Source organism: Pelobates fuscus, chromosome 5 (assembly GCF_036172605.1).
Source record: "Pelobates fuscus isolate aPelFus1 chromosome 5, aPelFus1.pri, whole genome shotgun sequence".
NCBI classification, from domain to species: domain Eukaryota; kingdom Metazoa; phylum Chordata; class Amphibia; order Anura; family Pelobatidae; genus Pelobates; species Pelobates fuscus.
This window is the reverse complement of record NC_086321.1, coordinates 166,237,657-166,258,317: the sequence shown is the minus strand read 5'-3', so window position 1 is coordinate 166,258,317 and position 20,661 is coordinate 166,237,657. Positions and strand designations below refer to the sequence as shown.

General features: G+C 41.3%; 1 protein-coding gene across 1 annotated transcript in view; it reads right to left on the bottom strand.

Annotated features, from left to right (window-relative positions):
- The window catches only part of LOC134611083 (clustered mitochondria protein homolog), a 64,595-nt gene that overhangs the window by 27,556 nt on the left and 16,378 nt on the right, over positions 1 to 20,661 (bottom strand). Inside the window, exons 2-7 of the mRNA XM_063454630.1 lie at positions 9,199 to 9,320; positions 7,398 to 7,569; positions 6,027 to 6,170; positions 5,350 to 5,504; positions 2,804 to 2,958; positions 732 to 857 (exon numbers count right to left, since the gene is read on the bottom strand). Coding sequence (XP_063310700.1) covers positions 732 to 857; positions 2,804 to 2,958; positions 5,350 to 5,504; positions 6,027 to 6,170; positions 7,398 to 7,569; positions 9,199 to 9,320 — 874 coding nt within the window. The remainder of the gene's footprint in view (positions 1 to 731; positions 858 to 2,803; positions 2,959 to 5,349; positions 5,505 to 6,026; positions 6,171 to 7,397; positions 7,570 to 9,198; positions 9,321 to 20,661) is intronic.

Genomic DNA, 20,661 nt, shown 5'->3' with positions numbered 1-20,661 from the left:
ATCCCTACAAATTTTCTGTAAAATGAGATCTTTTATTGCTCAGTCTGTTTAATTTAGAATATATTATCTTCTATTTTTTTTACTAGCCATCGAAAGTCTACCAGAGCCTCTTGTATGTAACTGCAGCTCAATTAACAAAGCATGAGATGAAAATATTCTAAAGTAAACACTATGCACATACAGACTCCATGCTTTAGTGTATCAGTGAAGTGGTCATGGTTCTCGGAGTACACGTTTAAGGCGTTTTTGGACCTCAAATAAGGTACGAAATTTGTAAGGGCCATAAAAAAAAGTTTACATTTTATTGTCTTTCCAATTGCACATTTCACTTTATTTAAATAAAGTAGCATCTTAGAAACCTAAGAGCAAAAAAACAAACCCCACATTAACTAAACTGGCGTTGAGACTTTTTTACAGCTCTGACATATTGCCCATAACCTTTTTAGGTGGTTAAGGTGCACCATGTATTATGGTAAAATAATGTCAATAAAGGATTTTAGAGACATCATAAACCTAAATATGCTGTCCTGACATTGGTGAATAGCATGTTGCAAAGTGTTGAGTATAGATTTTATTGCACAGTGTGACATCACACCATGCAGGGCAAAATTTGATGACCTGATCTGCCAGTAGAAAAAACAGGGACATTATGGTTTCCTTTTGGCTTAGCAGCTCCAGCTCTATATAGTTAGATAACATAATATATAACGAGTAGTAATTTTGTATTTTACCTCTTTTTTTGCAGAGTTGCAAAGTTTTTCTTGAATGCTGGGCTGACCTGGTTTAACAGCTCCACAATACTGTGACATAAGTGGCTTGGAGAAGCAGGTTTAGGGTTGAACACCTCTGCTGTCGACCTTTAAAATAAGCACGATATAGAAAAAAGAAATTATAAATAAAAACAATGTTTAATAATGTTACTAAAATATAGGTAGAATAGAAGGCATCTAAATTTCTTGAGAAACTATGAAGTCTTTAACAACACAGACGAATATATTTTTTGAAGAGTTACTCCAAACACCATGACCATGTTTGTGATTTGAAGTAGTCATGGTGCCTAGAGTCTGAAATTGCAGCATTTCGCATTTTTATTGGGTTGTTATCATCCAGTCCGGAACTAGAACTCCAGGGTGGTTAATGTCAATTCAGTGCATTCTTTTTTGGACACATAATTGACTGATCCTCTCAGCCAATGAATGGAAAATGCTATGGCAGAGCTGCAGAAGTCAGAATTGTTTCACCGGACCACCTAGGAACATCACAGACTGGCGAGGACCTAGAAAAAGGGACAAATTGTTGCCAATTTGGTTTGCCCCAACATTGGGGACCATGCCAGGATATGCCTGGCGTCATAACCACGGCTCCATGGCGCGGTGTACGGCTGTGTTTGAATCCAAGGTGGCGAGGGAGCTCTTATCTCCCTACTCTGCTCCCTCGCGCGCCATTTGCTGATGCCGCGGGAGCCGGAATAAGACGGCAAATTCAGGCTTGCAGCATCAGTAGAGGGCCGCGAGGCGCAGGGAAGCAGAGCTGGGAGAATACAGCTCTCTCGCCGCCTCAGATTCAAACACAGCCACATGCCTTTCCAGCAGCCCCACGCTCGGCCACGCTACAAGCGAGGTAGGAGGCACACCCGGAAGGGGAGGAGACCACTAAAGGGGTGGGGGGTGCACCAAGGGACAGGAAGGGGAGGGGAGATAAACACTATGGGATAGGGAAGGGAGGAGACCACTAAGGGACAGGGACGGGAGAGGGGCTGGATGTGAAAGAAACACACAGCGGGGCTTGAGAAGGGGAAAAAGAGACACACAGAGGGTGTGTGGGGGAGACAGATGGGCTGGGGTGAAAGAAACACACACAAAGGAGCTGGGAAGAGCAAAAGACACAAAGGGTCTGGGAGAGAATGAGTCACACAAAGGGGCTGGGAGGAGTAAGACACACAAAATGTGGGAGGATGTAAGAGTGATACAAAGAGGGGGGATAAGAGACACACAAGGGGAGTTGTAAGAGATACACAAGGGAGTTGTAAGATACACAATGGGAAAAAAATAGGAGATAAGATACACTAAAGGGAATAAGACATTTAAAAGAGGGGATAAGAAACACAAAAAGAGGTTAAGAGGCACACAGGTGAAGATGTTATTTGAGGGGGAGGAGGGGGAACTGCATCTTTGCCTATGTACCCAAAAATCCTTGCCCTGCCTAAATCATGTTTTAAAACGGCAGCTGACTCTGCCTGCTTGCCTGCTATGGAGGCAGAGACAGGATCTCTTGGCTTTCACTTGGCTGTGGAGTCAGAGGGAGGGGGAATGGAACAGCCACTCACTGGCTGACAGGGAGTAAGAGCTGATGCACTCCGGGAGTTGTAGTCCCTGCTAGGGGCTCACTCACGCTCCCGGGGGTTAGGTGCTTTAGCTCAGCAGGAAACGACAACCCCAGTCTCCTAGTCCTGACACAGACAATCTTCTTGGAGGTTGAAGGCAGAGGATAGGCACTAGGCAGCACCAGCAGAGTGAGGGAGAGACTTGGTGTGACTGGCTGTATTATAAAACCAGGAAAAGGGGGGCATAGATGGTGAGCTGATTTGGTGGTGCAATGGGCCACATGACTGGATTTACCCCCAGGCCTAAGGCTGCAAGCCCTCCCCTGACTATAATAAAACAAATATAAATGTGAAACCTCATGGATAAAAACATTACTTTACTGCATGCTTTAGGGTAAATCCACAATGCATGCTATTACATGATTTCTTAGCATCTTTCGACTCAAGCATGTAACAGACGAGGATCCTTCCAGAACTTACTGATTAATGTAAAATCCACGGTTGGATGCAGTAATGTTGATATGATGATCTTCCATTGTTATAACACTCAGGTACATCAGATCTCCATGCATTTTGCGATTGCCAGGTGGGGGATTCCATCCACTCATCATCAAGGATTTAAGGCACTGAGGAGGCTGTAGGAAATATAGAATAATCAAGGTTAATATTCATAGCATGACATGATTAAACTGTGTTGGAAGATTCGGGGGCCAGTACAAACCATTATCTGGAAATCTATTCAGAAACAGGGCTATACATAGGACACGAGGTCACACATTTAGGCTGGAAGAAAGGAGATTTAATCTAAGGCAAAGAAAAGGTATTTTATTTACAACTATAGAACTATAAGGATGTGGAATTCTCTGCCTGAAGAGGTGGCTTTATCAGAGTCCATACAGATGTTTAAACAGTAATTGGATAAATACTTGCAAAAACATAACATACAGGGATATAATTTCTAATTAGTCGGGTAATTGCTGCTTGATCCAAAAGATATCTGACTGACATTTTGGGGTCAAGAAGGAATTTTTTTATTGTTTGTTGCAAAATTGGAAGCGCTTCAGACTAGGTTTTTTTTGCCTTCTTTTGGATCAACAGCAAAAACATATGTGAGGAAGGCTGATCTTTTCAGCTATGTAACTGTGTATGATGATGAAAGAGGTATGTACGTTGGTGGAAGAGAAATTAAGCCAAATTATTATCTCCTGTGTTGTTATACTATAACTTCCACAACTCAGTGGCTTGCAGAGCATTATGGGAGTAGTAGTCTAACACGATCTGGAGGGGAAGAGGTTGACATGCTTAACTTAGGGAAATGAAGTGGTCTTTCACCAGAACATATATTTAGATGGAAATTATTATACATATATAAATAACAATAAGCTTTTTTAGATTGTTAGAAGATTAAAGGGTTATTAACAGAAATAATGATAATTTTAAATAGTTCAATTGGATTTAGTCCACAAATGTTTATGCATGTCTGGCTTGTTGCAGTTTTACTTTTTGAATTAGAATAATTATATTAACAAGGTAAAAAAAAAAATATATATATATATATATATTAACAGGGCAGCCTACATAAAACACACAATAAAGAAACTTTATTCTTTCGATGGGAAATTTGCAATGCAACACTTCATTAAACCCAAATGGTTACTGTTATGTTATTTTCATAAATACATGACCTATCTCTATACATGCAGCTCTACTTTAAAAGGGACACGCCAGGCCCTTACAACACTACAGTTTGTTGAAGTGCTCTATGTGTGAAGTGTGTGTCCTTTTATTTAATTTAACAAAAAGTGCAGCTTTCAACAGAAATTGACACTTACATAAATTAACCTTGTCACACTCCCTGGCTCTTAATCAATTCCTAGTAGTGGAGTTAAACTCAAGAGGCAGCAATTGCTCAGAACAGCTGCCTTGCAAAGACTTGTGATTGGGAAGTTTGTGATTGGACAGCCACAGGAAGTCTGGGCAGGGTTAGAAGGGGAGGGCTTGCAAAGGCTTCTGACAAGAGATCTGCAGCTTTTGAAAGCTGTTTTTAGAAATATCACAAATGAATATATGGATTACTAAATGCATTCACATTTTCCTTGGGGGGTATAGCTACTAAACAATGATTTTTATTTTATTGTTTATTTGGGCATTGGCGTGTCCTTAAAAATAAAATATTTTTTTAACTTAAACACAAACAAATGATCTAAAACAAAATGAAAAAGGTGCGTGCACAATGAATAACTGTTTCCCTCTAGCCTTACTAACATGAATCCTTTTTTTCTTAATGAATGACAAAAGTCTTATCACTAAAAAGCACATGTACAATAAATAATGGAATTCCTCTAGCCTTACTAACAGAAATCCTTTATATTCTAATGAATGATAACATTCTTATCATCAAAACAACATCTGTACTAAATTATTTTGCTGTTTTAGAAGACATTGTGCAATATTTGTTCATGGGTCAGTCAGTGTTGTCAACTGTCCTAGCTGCAAAACACACTGTTAATTAGTCAGCAAAACAAGACATGAGAGGCAGGATCATGGTGATGAAATGGAAAGACCTTGATACTTCCAGTCCAGATACAGTGTGATATTTATGCGTGGCAGTTTACTTTGTACGCCCCCATCGTTTTATCAGCCACTAATGTTTTTTACTCTGGGTAAAATGTCAGATTATAGGGGAATAATCAAAACTGCCATTTGTTTATTACATATTATATCTATTGTGCATTTAATTTATGAAATTTCTATTTTATTTTTTAGAAAGCACTGCATGTGCATCTCTCAAATGTCTCAAAAATTGCATTAATGGGAGAACAATCTATGACAGGGTGCAGTAACCAAAATGTAGCTAAAAGATGTAAATATAGAGTTAAGAGACTGATGATACATCTGCCAAAATGAAATGAGAGGTACTAAATAAAACACAATTTAGACAACGCAGTTTTACTTACTATATCCAAAATATAACCAGTTTTATTTAATACACCGATATTATTTATGAGAGACTTTCGCCACTCTACCTTGCTATCCATTGTGAATGGTTGGAGTGGTTGCAATGGACGTTCCGTACTCCCTGGGAGTATATAATCTGGAGGAGAACAATCAATAGCTTCCAGACCTTGTTCTGTAGAAGAGCGTTTTTTCTTCTTGCCATTGTTTTCATGAGCGAGAGAATCTAGAAAAGATGACAACAATGTTCACAAGAAAGTAGGACAATAAACTTTATAACCTGTCAATCACGTCTAATTAATTTTCAAAATGAGCTCCCAGGTTGCAATGCAATTACTATAAGAAAGCAATGTGTTTTTAGGACCCAAATAATGAATTTTAATAGGAACGGTTTATTCTCCATGCAAAACATAAGCATTACACAACATTCTTATAAATTACATTATATAACAGTTTGGGTATTAAAATGTCATAAAGGGAGATTTTACAGTTGGTATTCATGTAGCCAGGGTTGTTCTAAACCAATTTAATTTTTCATCCCTTTTCTTCCTTCTTTTAGCCCCTCTTTCTACAATTTTTCAAAATTAATTGTGAGCCAAGTGCGTTGTGAGGAATACATTTTGCTTAATTACAAAGGTAAAACATTTTTTAAGTTCTGTGACACTAAATTGTATACATATACCAAATGTTGTTTATTCCAGTAAAAAGATTTAAATCACTACTTCTTTCACAAAACTTTGAAGTTTACCTCCAATATCACCCTCTGAGATGTTGTTCAGAAATGAAAGAGAGCTGCAGTCCACACCATTGTAAGCATCAGTTAGATCTAAACTTTTTAGCAGGTCCCGGAAATGACGAATATGAATCCGAGCTTCTCTGATTGTGTATGGCTCTAAAAATACAAAATAAATCAATTGAGCTAATCAAAGTTAACTTGGTATGCACATAATCAGGAGGGAACAGGCAGTACCTTTGTATTGTGCCAGGTCCAGCTCAGGGTCTCACGTGGGGCCCTGTATTGCTTTTGGTCCTGTTGGTTAGATAACGATGTCTCCCTGACAGGGACTGCATTGGCTAGCAGCATTACAATGGGCCATATATTATATGGGAGCCTGCAAAGATATCATATATATCCCTTCCTCTCAGCGTTACCTTGTAGATGCTCTAATTGGCAGCTGAGGATCAGCTGCGGGACAGCTGTGCAGAGGCGGTGATGGTGTACCATGTTAAAATGCTGCTCTCCATCTCACACTGCTCTGTTGCACGCAAATTGGAATACATGATGGCCTCATAGGTAGGGCTGCCTCGGGGGTAAAGGGTAAGGGCCAGGGAAATATTTGACTAGCTGCTGTGGAGGGAAGAGGTTAGAGACCTGTGTTTATAAGTGTCTGATTGTGTGTGTGTGTGTGTGTGTGTCTGTGTGTGTGTCTCTGGCTGCATGTCAGTTTGACAGTGTATGTGTGTCTACTGTATGTGAGTGTGCATATCTTTCTGTGTGTCTGTTTGACCGTGTGTGTATCTAACTAATTGGGTGTGAGTTTGTATATCTGTTTGTGTGTGTATCTAACAAAGTGTGTGAGTGTGTATGTCTAGCTGTGTGTCTGTTTGAAAAAGTGTGCATAAGTCTGTGTGTTTGTCTGACAGTGTATGAGAGTGTGTTTGACTGTGTGTACATATCCAACTGTGTGTTTCTTTGATGCTATGTGTGCACGTCTGTGTGTGGCATTTGCATATGACAGTGGGAATCTGTGTGTGCTTCTAACATTATATACCTGTATATTTGACCGTGGATGTGCATGGCATTGTGTATTTGTGTCTGGCATATAGGTGTTTTATGAAAGATTGTGTGTGTGTGTGTATGTATGACAGTCTATATCTATGTTTGTGGAAAAAAGAAATATCTAGGCACACCTGAGGTTTCTTCTAAAAGGTAGTCTTTATTTGAAACAAGGAAGTGGAGACAACGTTTCAGCTCTGAGCCTTTATCAAGTTTTGATAGCAGTCCTGCACACAATTATCTCATGAAGAAGACATGCTTCTGTCATATGAGTGACTATCATCAGTCTATATTTTCTTATATAAATATCAATTTGCTAAGATTTCATCAAATATCACTTACCTTCTACCACTTTTAAAACAGAGCCATCTTTTACGCCTTCCACAGTTCTTAGCTCTGAGAAGTTGTCCAGCACATTGCCTTCAAACTGCAGTGAGAAACAAGTTCGGTGACAAGAGTCTTCATGTTCCATCAAAACCTGGATAATCTCTTGAATCAGCTCTTTAGGAGACACCTGGAAAAACGAAAACGCATTTACATTGAGTTATTGAGCCTATAACATTGGATGTAATTAGCTTTAGTATAATAACATAACCCTAGCTTTTGTTCCCCATATGTTACTATCATGATGGATATCTACAGGCATGTTATAATTCTTTCTTTACTTTTCTGTGTGGTGTTGGATCATGTGATAGCTAATTGATTTAAAAATGGCATACATGTTTTAAAGTATTCTCAACCATTAACACATTTTTATGTAACCTAAGAGTTGGGAATTTAGATTCTCGGACAAAGTCAAGGACTCTATTTATCATTCTGAGTAGCATGAATCCCTGAGACACTACATCATTTTAAGTCTTTAACAACTTCTCCCATGTATTCTTTGTAGAGATACGTTGTGATAACCAAATGGTCTATTGACATTTGTCAAGAGAACTTGGCAGGACTTTAAGATAAGTAAAAAGATTGGACTAAAAAACACGCAAATTCCTTATTTATGTATACAACATCCCATATTCTTAAAGATCCATATATCCTCCATGTCTCTACTTTGTTTCTATATCTTTTTTTTCTATTGTTTTGTGTTTTTCTGGATACAAAACAATATTATCTTCTTAAAAGAAAAAAAAGGTTGACAATGCTATCATGCTTCTCAGTTGTTAAATTATCTTTTTTCTGCTTTGTTATAATTTTTCTACGTATTGATGTATTGTTACAATTCCAAGGAACTGTTTGAACAAGTATAAATGGCTACAAATGATCCCTTACATTTGTATAGGGGCACTGCCATCACCATAACCACTACAACCCATTATAGTGGATATGGTGCCCGGAGAGCCCTGGCTCTATCCCACTCCAGAGAGTCGAACTGCTTTCACAGATATTGATGTAAGATCCTTCTTAACATCAATGATGTCAATACAGTCCATCTTTGGATGGAATTAATTAGCGTGTCAGCTCCCACTTCCGAGCTAACGAATTCTATCAAAAATTGTACAGAACTGATGAAAAAGTTAACTTTATTTAAGCAATATGTGTGAAAACTGTTTGAGTTTTCAAGAGTACAACTGTGCCAGGGAACTCCTGGTACCACTACAGTGGGCTGCAGTAGTTATGGTGCATAGTACCTTAGTATCTTTAACCCCTTAAGGACCACACTTCTGGAATAAAAGGGAATCATGACATGTCACTCATGTCATGTGTCCTTAAGGGGTTAAAATGTGCTTCTTTCAGAACGGGGAGATGCCACAAAACAAATATAGCACACCAAGACATATTATACAACAAGATGACAAGGATTTTAAAAATGGATACACCTGTTCACCAAAAATGAAAAAGTAATCGGTTTAAATCATAACCTTTACTCTCTCTCAGATAAAGGATGAACAACTGTAAAAAAGTAGAATGTAACAACAGATGTGCAGAAAATTACTGATAGCCATTCTCTTATGTTTTTTTACATATTATTTAAGTATTGCATTATTAATGAAAAATATAATAACATTTTGTTTTATCTATAATTTAAAAATACATTCTAATTGTTACATAATATAAAGCCCAAATGAGTGTAGTTGCAGAGCTAAACAGTCTTTTTTTAAAAAAAAAACAAAAACCTCATAGGGTACAACAGATAATATATCACCTGCATGTCAACAATATCTCCTCCAGGCAACTGAATCTTCACATCAAACACATCTTGACAGCTTTGCTCATCTTCAGCAGTTACTTTATTTACTGCATTTTCATCAGTTTCACGGGTGGTAGCTGTAAAGACATTGCCAACAGAGATGACAAGTGACATATACGTCTGCTTAGGCAAAACATAGCATTTTCATTATACTTTAAGGAAAACAGAATAAGGTGAATCAGAAGGACACCACCATTTAATGTGGAACTAGTGGAATGGCAGCAGACCTACCTCAAAGTCCTTCTGATACCGGAGAAACTGACGGAAGCCAAGCACAGAGAGATGGACACAGGTTTCTTCAGGAAGGAAGAGATTCTTTATTGGATCACCGATCGGGACTCAGAGGGACTAGCGTCACCAAAATACAGCAAAGTCTGAGTACTGAATACATAGAGTACATTCCTTATATAGCACTGTAGCTCCTCCCACAATTAACTACACCCACACATACCCTTAACCTATTTAATAAATAGAGTCTAAACTCATCCATCCGGTCTAACCACGTGGCTCATCTGATACAAAGGAGAGGGACGCGTAATTCCAGTTCTTACATTCCTGCACCTGGTCAGTACAGTGATAACAGTATCTTAGCTACGTGTAATTAACTAACTGATACTACAAACACATATACATACATATGCCTTGTGGCAATCTTAGCCTGCTAAACTTGTATTTTACTGGAATTACATCACATTCCCCCCTTTGATGCCTCTGATATTTCACAATTACTTGAGGCATCACTTAACCTTGGTTTGCATATACCTCAGGTTACCATGAACCAGACCAGACTTATCTTATGATGTGAATCTTTTAACACTCATCTTCCTGCATTGGTTCTCCTTGATCTAGAGCCTTATACTTATATATCGCCATTATCTGTGCAGCAGCCTTCCTCTCTGCTATACTTCCTATCAGGCTTTGCACAGACCTAACTACTAAGGGTATAAGACACGGTAGGAGTAGACACAACAGTAAAATCAGTAGGACTCCACCTACCACTGCCTTAAGCCCTCCAAACCACTCATACCAGCTACCAAACCAACTACTTGGATTGTACCCTTTCCATACCTGAGTAGGCACATGCACTAGTTTAACCATATGGCTAGTAAGCTCAGCTATTGCTTGCCCTTCGTCATCTATTTGAAGACAGCAATTGCTCAGGTTAAACTTCCCACATACACCTCCCTCTACTGCCAAAAGGTAATCCAAGGCTAATCTATTTTGGTACACTGCTGTCCTCATCCTGGTATTATGCTTCGCTAGAAGATTGAGTGCTTGTGAGGTCTCATTAGTAATAATCTCAACCACCGCCTGTAATCTTATAATACGGTTGAGCATATAAATTGGGGTTCTATAACCAAAGGTACCATCTTCTGCCCACGTGGCTGGCCCATAATAATCTATGATACGCTGGGGAGGCCATTCATTATCTTCCCAGGTGCCTATCTCTAAGGGTCCCCTTTTCTTCCTATGATTCACATCATACACTTTAACACCTAAAGTCTCACCTGTTTCAATCGGTAACAAGAAGAAGGATGGTTTGAGCATACCCAACACACATGCCCCTTCCCAGTCCTGTGGCAACTCCGAATAGGCTTTCTTACCACAGATCCAGTACAAATTTGCTGGGGCTCTCCAGGTAGATGTGATGGATAAATCAAACCACACATCCTTTAAACTGGCATATCTAGCAAACGGGTTAGATGGTTCTGAGACATTTGAAGCCGACCACCAAGTTGTATTTTTAGTATCATCATCATAAGCTTTTTGCCCTAGACAAGTTAATTCTCCTACAGAAGTATTATACATTATTCCTTTCCTTGCTATGCAAACATAACCTATGATGGAGGTCTTTAATCTCCACTCAGATTTACCTCTAACACTCAAATGATAATCGGCTTGTGTAGATATTAGTTGGTCAACTGCCTCAGAACCGGACATTACCTCCTTTGCTTCCCAAGGCCATTGGTCTCCCATGTTAGTACCTCCACACACATAGCAGTTGGTAACATTAAGACTACCGGCAATACTTTCAGCTAGGTCAATGAACAGGTTTTTAGCGTTATGGGGGATCTTATTATCTATACTCATCTCTTCATAAAAGGAATGGTATACTTGATGAGTCTGGGAGGATACCGTATCAGTCTCTATTCCTATAAACAATAATGTCCCAGGATCTAAACCCGTCCCGTATATCTGAAACCCAAATAAATTTCCATACTTATCTAGGAACTTGTCGGGGTTATTAATAAGTATATGGACTGGGTTGCATTCCATAGACTTACAATAAGGGCTAGTCGGCAACTTAGTCACTATCATGTCTTTATCTACTGTCTGTCCCCAAGTCGCCCACCCCACACAAGACCAATATGGACAAAAGTTATAGTCTTTATTTGGGCATCTAGGACTCACATATTTATTTTTACTACTGGGACAAATATATTTATCATTAGACCCATACGTCCTCTCCCATCTAAGATCCCCACATACATTCCACGGTTTTCTACCACTTGATATCGCCTTACATGCATCAAATAGCAGAACACCCGAAGAATGTACGGATTCTAACACCGTCTTATTAATTAGGGTCCCCTGAGGATCTCCATTCCTGAGAGTCAACCAAATTGTACGAGGTTGATACTCTGGACTGAAGCACTTAGGTTCTCCTACTCCTAAATGGCACACACTATAGTCTATATTTAGGTATCTACATCTTGATACCTCTCCTTTACATTCGTATTGTGAATGCCAAATTAGGGTTTGGGAAATATGGTTACCTGTTCTCGTAGTCTTAATGCATACCTCACAGCTAGGAGTGTCGGTACCTCTACCTTCCTGAATATAAAAACACATATAAATAAACACAATCAAAAGCACATCTTTCGCCGTCATCCTCAGTCTTCGTCCGTGCGATGGAACCTCAGCTTCCAGGATGTGAGGGCTGCAGGGAATGGAGTTCTGCTCGTCTTCACAGGTGTCCCTTCGAGACTTTCCTGGCTTATACACTATGTGTTGGTAAGCGGACAGGCTTTATTATGGCCTTCTCACTCACACCTGTAACAATAAAATTTGTAATCCACAATAATTCCTCGTTACTCCGACTGAGTAGTGCGTTTCAACCGGATCTTGCAGGGATTCTCTGGATCTGCTGTAATTTGCCAAGAATCGACTGCTGCTGGTTTAACCCTGGAGTGATGTATCCACGGAGTTACTTTGGCTACTTTTATCGCTGTAGGGGTAGACAAAAGAACAACATAAGGACCTCTCCACTTGGGCCCTAACGGTACATTATTCCACTCTTTAATCCACACTTGGTCTCCTGGATGATAACTATGAACAGGGGGATAAATATTCACAGGTAATCTATCTTGTACCCATTTCTGTACCTCCTCCATAGTCTTACCCAACTCTACAACCTGCTGCCGGGTAATTCCTTCTCCCAACTGACTCAAGTCCCCCCTTAAGTTACCAAGTACGGGAGGTGGTCGCCCATACATGATTTCAAAAGGAGAGAGGCCCATCCTTCTGGTAGGGGTACTGCGGATTCGCAATAAAGCTATGGGTAAGAGAACGTTCCACTTAAGTTGGGTTTCCTGACACATTTTAGCCAACTGGTTCTTTATAGTTCTATTCATTCTCTCTACCTTACCAGAACTCTGGGGTCTATATGCAGTATGAAGCCTCCACTTTATACCAAGCATATGAGTCAGTTGTTGTAGGCACTGATGAACAAAAGCTGGACCAATGTCCGATCCTATAGAACAGGGTAGTCCATATCGGGGTATTATTTCTCGTAGCAGGAATCTTACAACTTCTCCTGCTTTCTCTGTACGAGTAGGACATGCTTCTACCCAGCCTGAATAGGTGCACACAATTACCAACAGGTAACGATGTCCACCCGATTTAGGCATTACTGTAAAGTCTATTTGTAGATCGGACATGGGGAGTCCCCCCATAAACTGGACTCCTGGTGGCTTTACTGGTCCTTGTCTTGCATTATTCTTAGCACACGTTACACATCTGCGTGCAATGGCCTGAGTCAAGTTGGACAATCTTGGTATGTAGAAATGTTTCCTGAGAGATTCTTCAGTACTGTCTCTCCCAGAATGTGTCCCGTTGTGATAATTTTGGACAATTTCTACCGCTAGTGATGCTGGTATGACTATTCTTCCATCTTCTAGCTGATACCACTTGTTCTCCAAATACTTTCCCGGTTCAGTCTTTAACCACTCCTCTTCTTGAGCTGTATAAACTGGAGTCCATTGGGACAGTGGAGTTGGTATAAGAGCAGCTATATGCCCCACATACTCCTGTCTTCCTGATTCAGCAGCACGCTTAGCTGCACTATCTGCCATCCGATTTCCCTTGGTTACATCACCATCTCCTCTCAGATGCGCTCGACAATGTATGATACCGACTTCTTTCGGCTCCCACACTGCTTCCAATAGTTGTAGGATTTCAGCTGCGTACTTGATTTCTTTGCCTTCTGAATTCAGTAGTCCTCTTTCTTTATACAAAGCTCCGTGGGCATGAGTGGTTAAAAACGCATACTTAGAGTCCGTATAGATATTTACTCTTAAACCTTCAGCCAATTGTAACGCTCGTGTTAGTGCTATTAATTCTGCCTTTTGTGCTGATGTTCCTTTCGCCAGTGGCCGAGCTTCTATCACCTTGTCTATTGTTGTCACTGCATATCCTGCATAGCGGATCCCTTCTTTCACATAACTACTGCCGTCGGTGTAATATTGAACATCGGGGTTCTGGATGGGAAAATCACGAAGATCTGGTCTACTTGAAAATACTTCATCCATTACTTCCAAACAATCATGTTGACTTTCAGTAGGTTGCGGCAAAAGGGTAGCTGGATTTAAGGTGTTTACAGTCTCTAAATGCACTCTTGGGTTTTCACACAACATTGCTTGATACTTGGTCATACGGCTGTTACTAAACCAATGATTTCCTTTGTAATCCAACAACGTCTGTACTGCATGTGGGACTCGTACATAAAGTTCTTGACCCAGAGTGAGTTTATCGGCTTCAGCTACTAGCAGGGCGGCTGCAGCTACGGCTCTTAGACAAGGTGGAAGTCCGCTGGCCACTGCATCCAGTTGCTTAGACATGTAGGCAACAGGTCTTTGCCATGATCCCAAGTACTGTGTCAATACTCCCACAGCCATTCTTCTTTGCTCGTGTACATATAAGTAGAATGGTCGTGTGTGATCAGGTAGACCTAATGCTGGGGCACTCATCAAAGCCTTCTTCACATCTTCAAATGCCGTTTGCTGTTCTTGGGTCCATAAGAAGGGGTCGTGCTCTGTACCTTTGATGGCTGCGTACAGAGGTTTTGCCAGTATCGCATAGCTGGGAATCCATATCCTACAGAAGCCTGCTGCCCCCAAGAATTCTCGCACTTGTCTTCTATTCTTGGGTATTGGTATTTGGCAGACAGCTTCTTTTCTCTCTGGCCCCATAATCCTTTGACCTTCAGAGATATGGAATCCCAGATACTTGACAGTTGGCAAACACAACTGAGCCTTCTTCCTGGACACCTTGTATCCTGCCTTCCAGAGAATATGTAGTAGATCGTGCGTTGCTTGCTGACATTTTTCTTTTGTAACTGCTGCTATCAACAAGTCATCTACATATTGTAACAATACACATTCTCCTGGGATAGACTCGAAATCCAGTAGATCTTGACTTAGAGCTGAACCAAATAGGGTAGGTGAATTTTTAAACCCTTGGGGCAGTCTTGTCCAAGTCATTTGGCGTTTTGAGCCCGTTACAGCGTTCTCCCATTGGAAAGCGAAAATACATTGGCTTTCTGCGGCAATTCGGAGGCAAAAGAAGGCATCTTTGAGATCTAAGACTGTGAAGTAAGTAGCCCCGCCCGGAATTAAAGCAAGCAGGTTATATGGATTGGGTACAACTGGATGTATGCTAACAACCGCATCATTGACTGCTCTTAAGTCCTGTACAGGTCGATACTCATCTGTACCGGGCTTTTGAACAGGCAGCAATGGGGTGTTCCAGGGGGAAGTACAGAATTTTAGGATACCATACCGTATGAACTTATCCAGATAGGATTGGATGTTCTTCTTAGCCTTCTGCGGAATGTGATATTGTCTTAGGCTCACTGGATAAACCCCATGTTTCAGTTCAATTTTTATTGGTGGAATATTGCGGGCCAGTCCTGGTGGGTTGTTCTCTGCCCAAACTCCTGGTATGTTAAACAATGTCTCATCACTCCTAGGGTTTTGGCTAGTCAACACTGTATAAAGTCGCCACTCTTCTTCCTTTGGTACGGATAAAGTCATAATACCTGAAGGTCCATTAAACTTTAAGGATGTTGTTCCATTTGGTAGGAACGTAATCTGCGCTTGTAATTTTGATAGCATATCACGTCCCAGCAATTGGACTGGACATTCAGGCATATAAAGGAATTGGTGTTTTACTACGTGGCCTCCCAATGTACAGAGTCGACTTTTAAGAACCGGTTTTTCAGCACTTCTTCCAGTTGCTCCTATCACAGTAATAGTCCTTCCAGATGGAGGAGCAACTAGATTAGTCACCACTGAATGTTCAGCACCAGTGTCGATCATGAACGCACTCCTTTTCCCCCCTATTGATACATCGACCATAGGCTCCGCTCGACCAAGGGGGATGGAGCCCGGTCGGTATCAATAGTCCTCCATGACAGTGTCAGCCAATCCTACAAAGTCCCTACCTTCTCTATCGCGGGACCTTTGCGCTGCTGGAATATACCTGTCTTCCCTAACACTTCCTCTGTTCCCATTACTCCCTCTATAACCATTACTCCCTCCGGGGCCTCCTCTACCTCTCGCTCTACCTCTAAAGTTTCCGTAGCCTGCCCTGGGTTGGTCTCTCTCGTACTGCTCTCTTTGCGGACATTCGTTCCTCCAATGCCCTTCTTCCTTGCAATACGCGCATTGATCCCTACTCAAAGGCTCCCTACTCCATCTATTATTGCCTCTATCTGGGCCCCGTTTATCTACGCCTGCGATCGCTACCGCTAGCATATCAGCCTTTTTACGCATCTTGCGCTCTTCCTCTTTCTTACTTTCTGTATCCCTGTTCATATAGACCTTATTTGCTACCTCCATTAGTTGGGTGATGGACATACCTGCAAACCCTTCTAACTTTTGTAGCTTGCGCTTAATATCTCCGTATGCTTGGCTGACAAAGGCGGAGTTAACCATTCGGGAATTGTCTGCGTCTTCCGGATTAAAGGGGGTATACAAGCGGTATGCCTCCAATAATCGGTCATAAAAGACACTGGGCGCTTCATCGCTTTTCTGGATCACCTCAACTGTCTTCGACATGTTAATGGCTTTCTTTCCTCCGGCTTTCATGCCAGCAATTATAGCGTCTCTATAGGCTCTGAGTTGAACCATATCAGCACCATTTACGTTCCAATCGGGATCGGTGTTGGGATAGTGTGTCGCGGCCCATGCTGCTGGATTGGCTTGGTTCAAAGCACGGGCTCTATCCTCTAATGCTTTAATGGCTGCTTGATTTATTCTTGTCCTTTCCTCATTGTTAAATAAAGTCATTAGTAACTGCTGGCAATCAGCCCATGTCGGATTATGCGTCTGTACTATTGAGGTGAACAGATCAGTCATAGCTTGTGGTTTCTCAGTATACGAGGAATTATGGGTCTTCCAGTTTAAAAGATCGGTTGTGGTAAATGGGACATATACGAAGACTGGGTCAGCGTGTGCCATTTGACCTGCGGCATCGATATAAGCTGACCCGGGATTCAGACGAAGAGGCATCTGATAGTGCTTTAATTGTTGGGCACCAGTCAACTGTCGGGTTTGGATGGGGCTACGTAGAGAGGCGTCAGTCATGGGTTCCGGTCGGGGAGAGATAGGGTATGGGGATGTGGGAGGTCGGTTTTGGGAAAAGGTCGTAAATAAAACACTTCGAGCCGAGCTAGATGAAGCTTGACCGGAAGTCTGAAGTGGCGCCAAATCAGGATATTCGTTTCTAATGGGGGTGGATTCTGGTTCCGGAAGGGGAGATTTAGTACGAGGGGGGGTGGATCCTGTACTGGAGGAGGAAGCGGAAGTGGATGAGGGTAATGAGGGGAGGGGTGCAGGACTTCCTGCGTTTGCGTCACTTCTTCTTAACGGAAAGTAAGGGGGCGGCAAAGGGATCTCGGACTCAGGGGGCGTGTCCAAAATGGGCCTAACACCAGTCCTAGTGGACGAGCAAGTCCTAGCTACCATGAGGCGACACTGCTCCTCGTGGCATGTCTGGAGCCATTTTGGCGAGTCATTTACGGCCTGTCTCCAACAGTCAATATAAGGAAACTGGCCGTAAAGTTCAGGCCTACCCGATACAGCCACGTGTAAGCGCTGTACCAGAGTTGGATCCAAACTGCCACGTGGCGGCCATGCCGCAACCAAAGTAGGCCACTCCCTAGTACACAAAGTGACCAAACGTACAGGAGACATCTTTACCCCAAAATCACAAACTTTGAATCCCTTTTTAAAATTCTTAACCATACATCCTAAGGGATCCGGAATCGTTGACTGCGACGCACCCATACTTAACAATGGAACGTCGTCGACAACGAATACTATACACGCGTACTATTCAACAGTCACACCCGTTTCCTCTGGCAACAGCACCACGTGGTACGGTTACCAAGTGAAACGTACACAATAACAATAAACACTCAGGGAATTCCCGTACACACACAGCTGTTACACCAGTCACTATATAATCAATATTATGCCCTTTGGCGTAACTATACAGTCACCCACGCTATAATTCTCTATATACGAATTACCCGTCTATAACACACCCCAGTAACATCGTCTTTTACAAATAGCGGTTACAGTACGGTTAGCATAGGTCAAAGCACAAGTTAAGGTCACAATACAATTATTAGTGGTTATGGTGTTAAACATGCAATGGACGACAATGATTAGTACTTATTATATAATGTCAGTAAATATACAGGGTTATGGTACCGTGCACTATAATACAGCAACACACTATTAACACTCTCGCTAGACGGCTGAGCTCGCGCTATCTAACAAGATATACACTTTACTAAAACAATCGTTAACACATTTACAATTCCCAACTAAACTATTGGCCAGTACCTTGAATGGACTACCTAAAACTATATACACCCGTTTTGGTTAGCCACACTGCCCAATCACCACATATATAGCGAGCTAGAGAACCGAATTTACACAGGCGCCTCTTAGTCGCACTATCAAAAGTCTAGTGGGTTCCAAATTTACACGCCTTCCCACTTAGCCCAGATAGGATGAGAACTAGCGAACCGAATTTACACAGGCGCCGCTTAGTCTCCCGGTCCCTCCGACCTAGCGAACGTAATATACACCCTAGAACGCTAGTCTAGACAAGACACCGGTGTCCGGCTAGGGCTATCTTACACCTGGACCCCGCCTGACTAACCAAATCAAACGGTCTGACTAAAGAGCGTTCGATCGAGCGGTGCGCCTTCGCTCCTTCCCTCCGACAGAGGGGGCAGATACAGATTCAAAAACCCCTTTGGGCCTACCGCACAATCGGTATACCCCTAGCGGGTCCTGCCGTCTAAAACAGCAGTTATCTTACCTCCTCGTTCCTGAACCTGAGTTCACACTCATCGACGGGGACACCCCAGCACTTCTCACGTAGAGGCCGATGATCTCCTGGACAACAGACCAGTGGCGCCGAGACGAAGGGAGGTCCACGCAGAAGTTCAGGGGTGCAGCCGTAGAGAACGTGGGCAAAGATAGACCGTCTCACGCCTCTGCCTCTCAGCTACCGTTGAACGATGAGCTTCCCGGCCAATGCACCAAATGATACCGGAGAAACTGACGGAAGCCAAGCACAGAGAGATGGACACAGGTTTCTTCAGGAAGGAAGAGATTCTTTATTGGATCACCGATCGGGACTCAGAGGGACTAGCGTCACCAAAATACAGCAAAGTCTGAGTACTGAATACATAGAGTACATTCCTTATATAGCACTGTAGCTCCTCCCACAATTAACTACACCCACACATACCCTTAACCTATTTAATAAATAGAGTCTAAACTCATCCATCCGGTCTAACCACGTGGCTCATCTGATACAAAGGAGAGGGACGCGTAATTCCAGTTCTTACATTCCTGCACCTGGTCAGTACAGTGATAACAGTATCTTAGCTACGTGTAATTAACTAACTGATACTACAAACACATATACATACATATGCCTTGTGGCAATCTTAGCCTGCTAAACTTGTATTTTACTGGAATTACATCACACTTCAACAATAATCATCCAAGGCTCCAAGTGATCACACTGTCACCTCTACTCAAACATATAGAGAGTTATTCACTAAACAACAGATTTTGTCCAGGTAGACAAAATCCGGTTTAAAAAAAAATGGCTGAATTCTCATATTTACTAAAGCCTAATCCAATTGTAATTTGGTTGGGCCAAGTGAATCTTCAGCAATTGTACAGATGGATTTTGTGTCTGGATTAAAATCAGTGCTTTTGTATCCGAATACTCTTCCATAATTTAAGTTTTTAGTCTTTTTCTTGTTACTCAAATAAGTTTATGCAGAAGAAGAGACTCAGCTTCCTCCTTTACAAATATTGTCACGTTTACAAATACCTTGTATATTCTAGGCATAAAAATGTAAATCTTTAATTCTCCCTCTTCTGCAGAGAGTGGTCTAGTGATCTAAGGGAATATTCCTTCAGCCAACATAGATCAAACACTTTTTTTTTTTTACGTAAAATGTTGTATTTGTGTTGTGTATTAATATTGTCTTTGTATTTTATTGTACCTATTGCATCGATGCAATGTTTTGTAGACCCAGGACATACCGGTACTTGAAAAAGAGACAAATCTCAATGTATCCTTCCTGATAAAATATTTTAGAAATAAATATCCACAGTACTGGGTAGATTTTTGTCCATACTATGCATTAGCAATCAATCACTGCATCATGTTTAACATAAATTCTCTAAATTGAGAAATCTATGTCACTGCATTTTCTTAGTTGGCCAAAATGAATGCTTGTCTTTTCTGTCTTTTTTTAAATGCAAATTCAATTAATCACTGCACCTTACAGTAGTACTTTGGGAGAGGGGCATTCTTATTCTGTACAGATACGATTACCAAAGGATCCTGTATTCATTTAAAACATAAACTCTACTAAACTAGGCAACTTATTCACATTAAATATACAGCTAGAAACCGCTGAATGATTTGCAACAACTTTGAACCTATCCATGAGCTGCGAGTCAACATGGGCAACTCCAATAATATCAGAAATAAGCTGCCACTACCTCTCACTGTTGTGAGAGAGGTACTCAATATATCTCGTCCTATTACCTGTATTTTTGTTGGTGTTTCTATCTACATAATGTACATTAG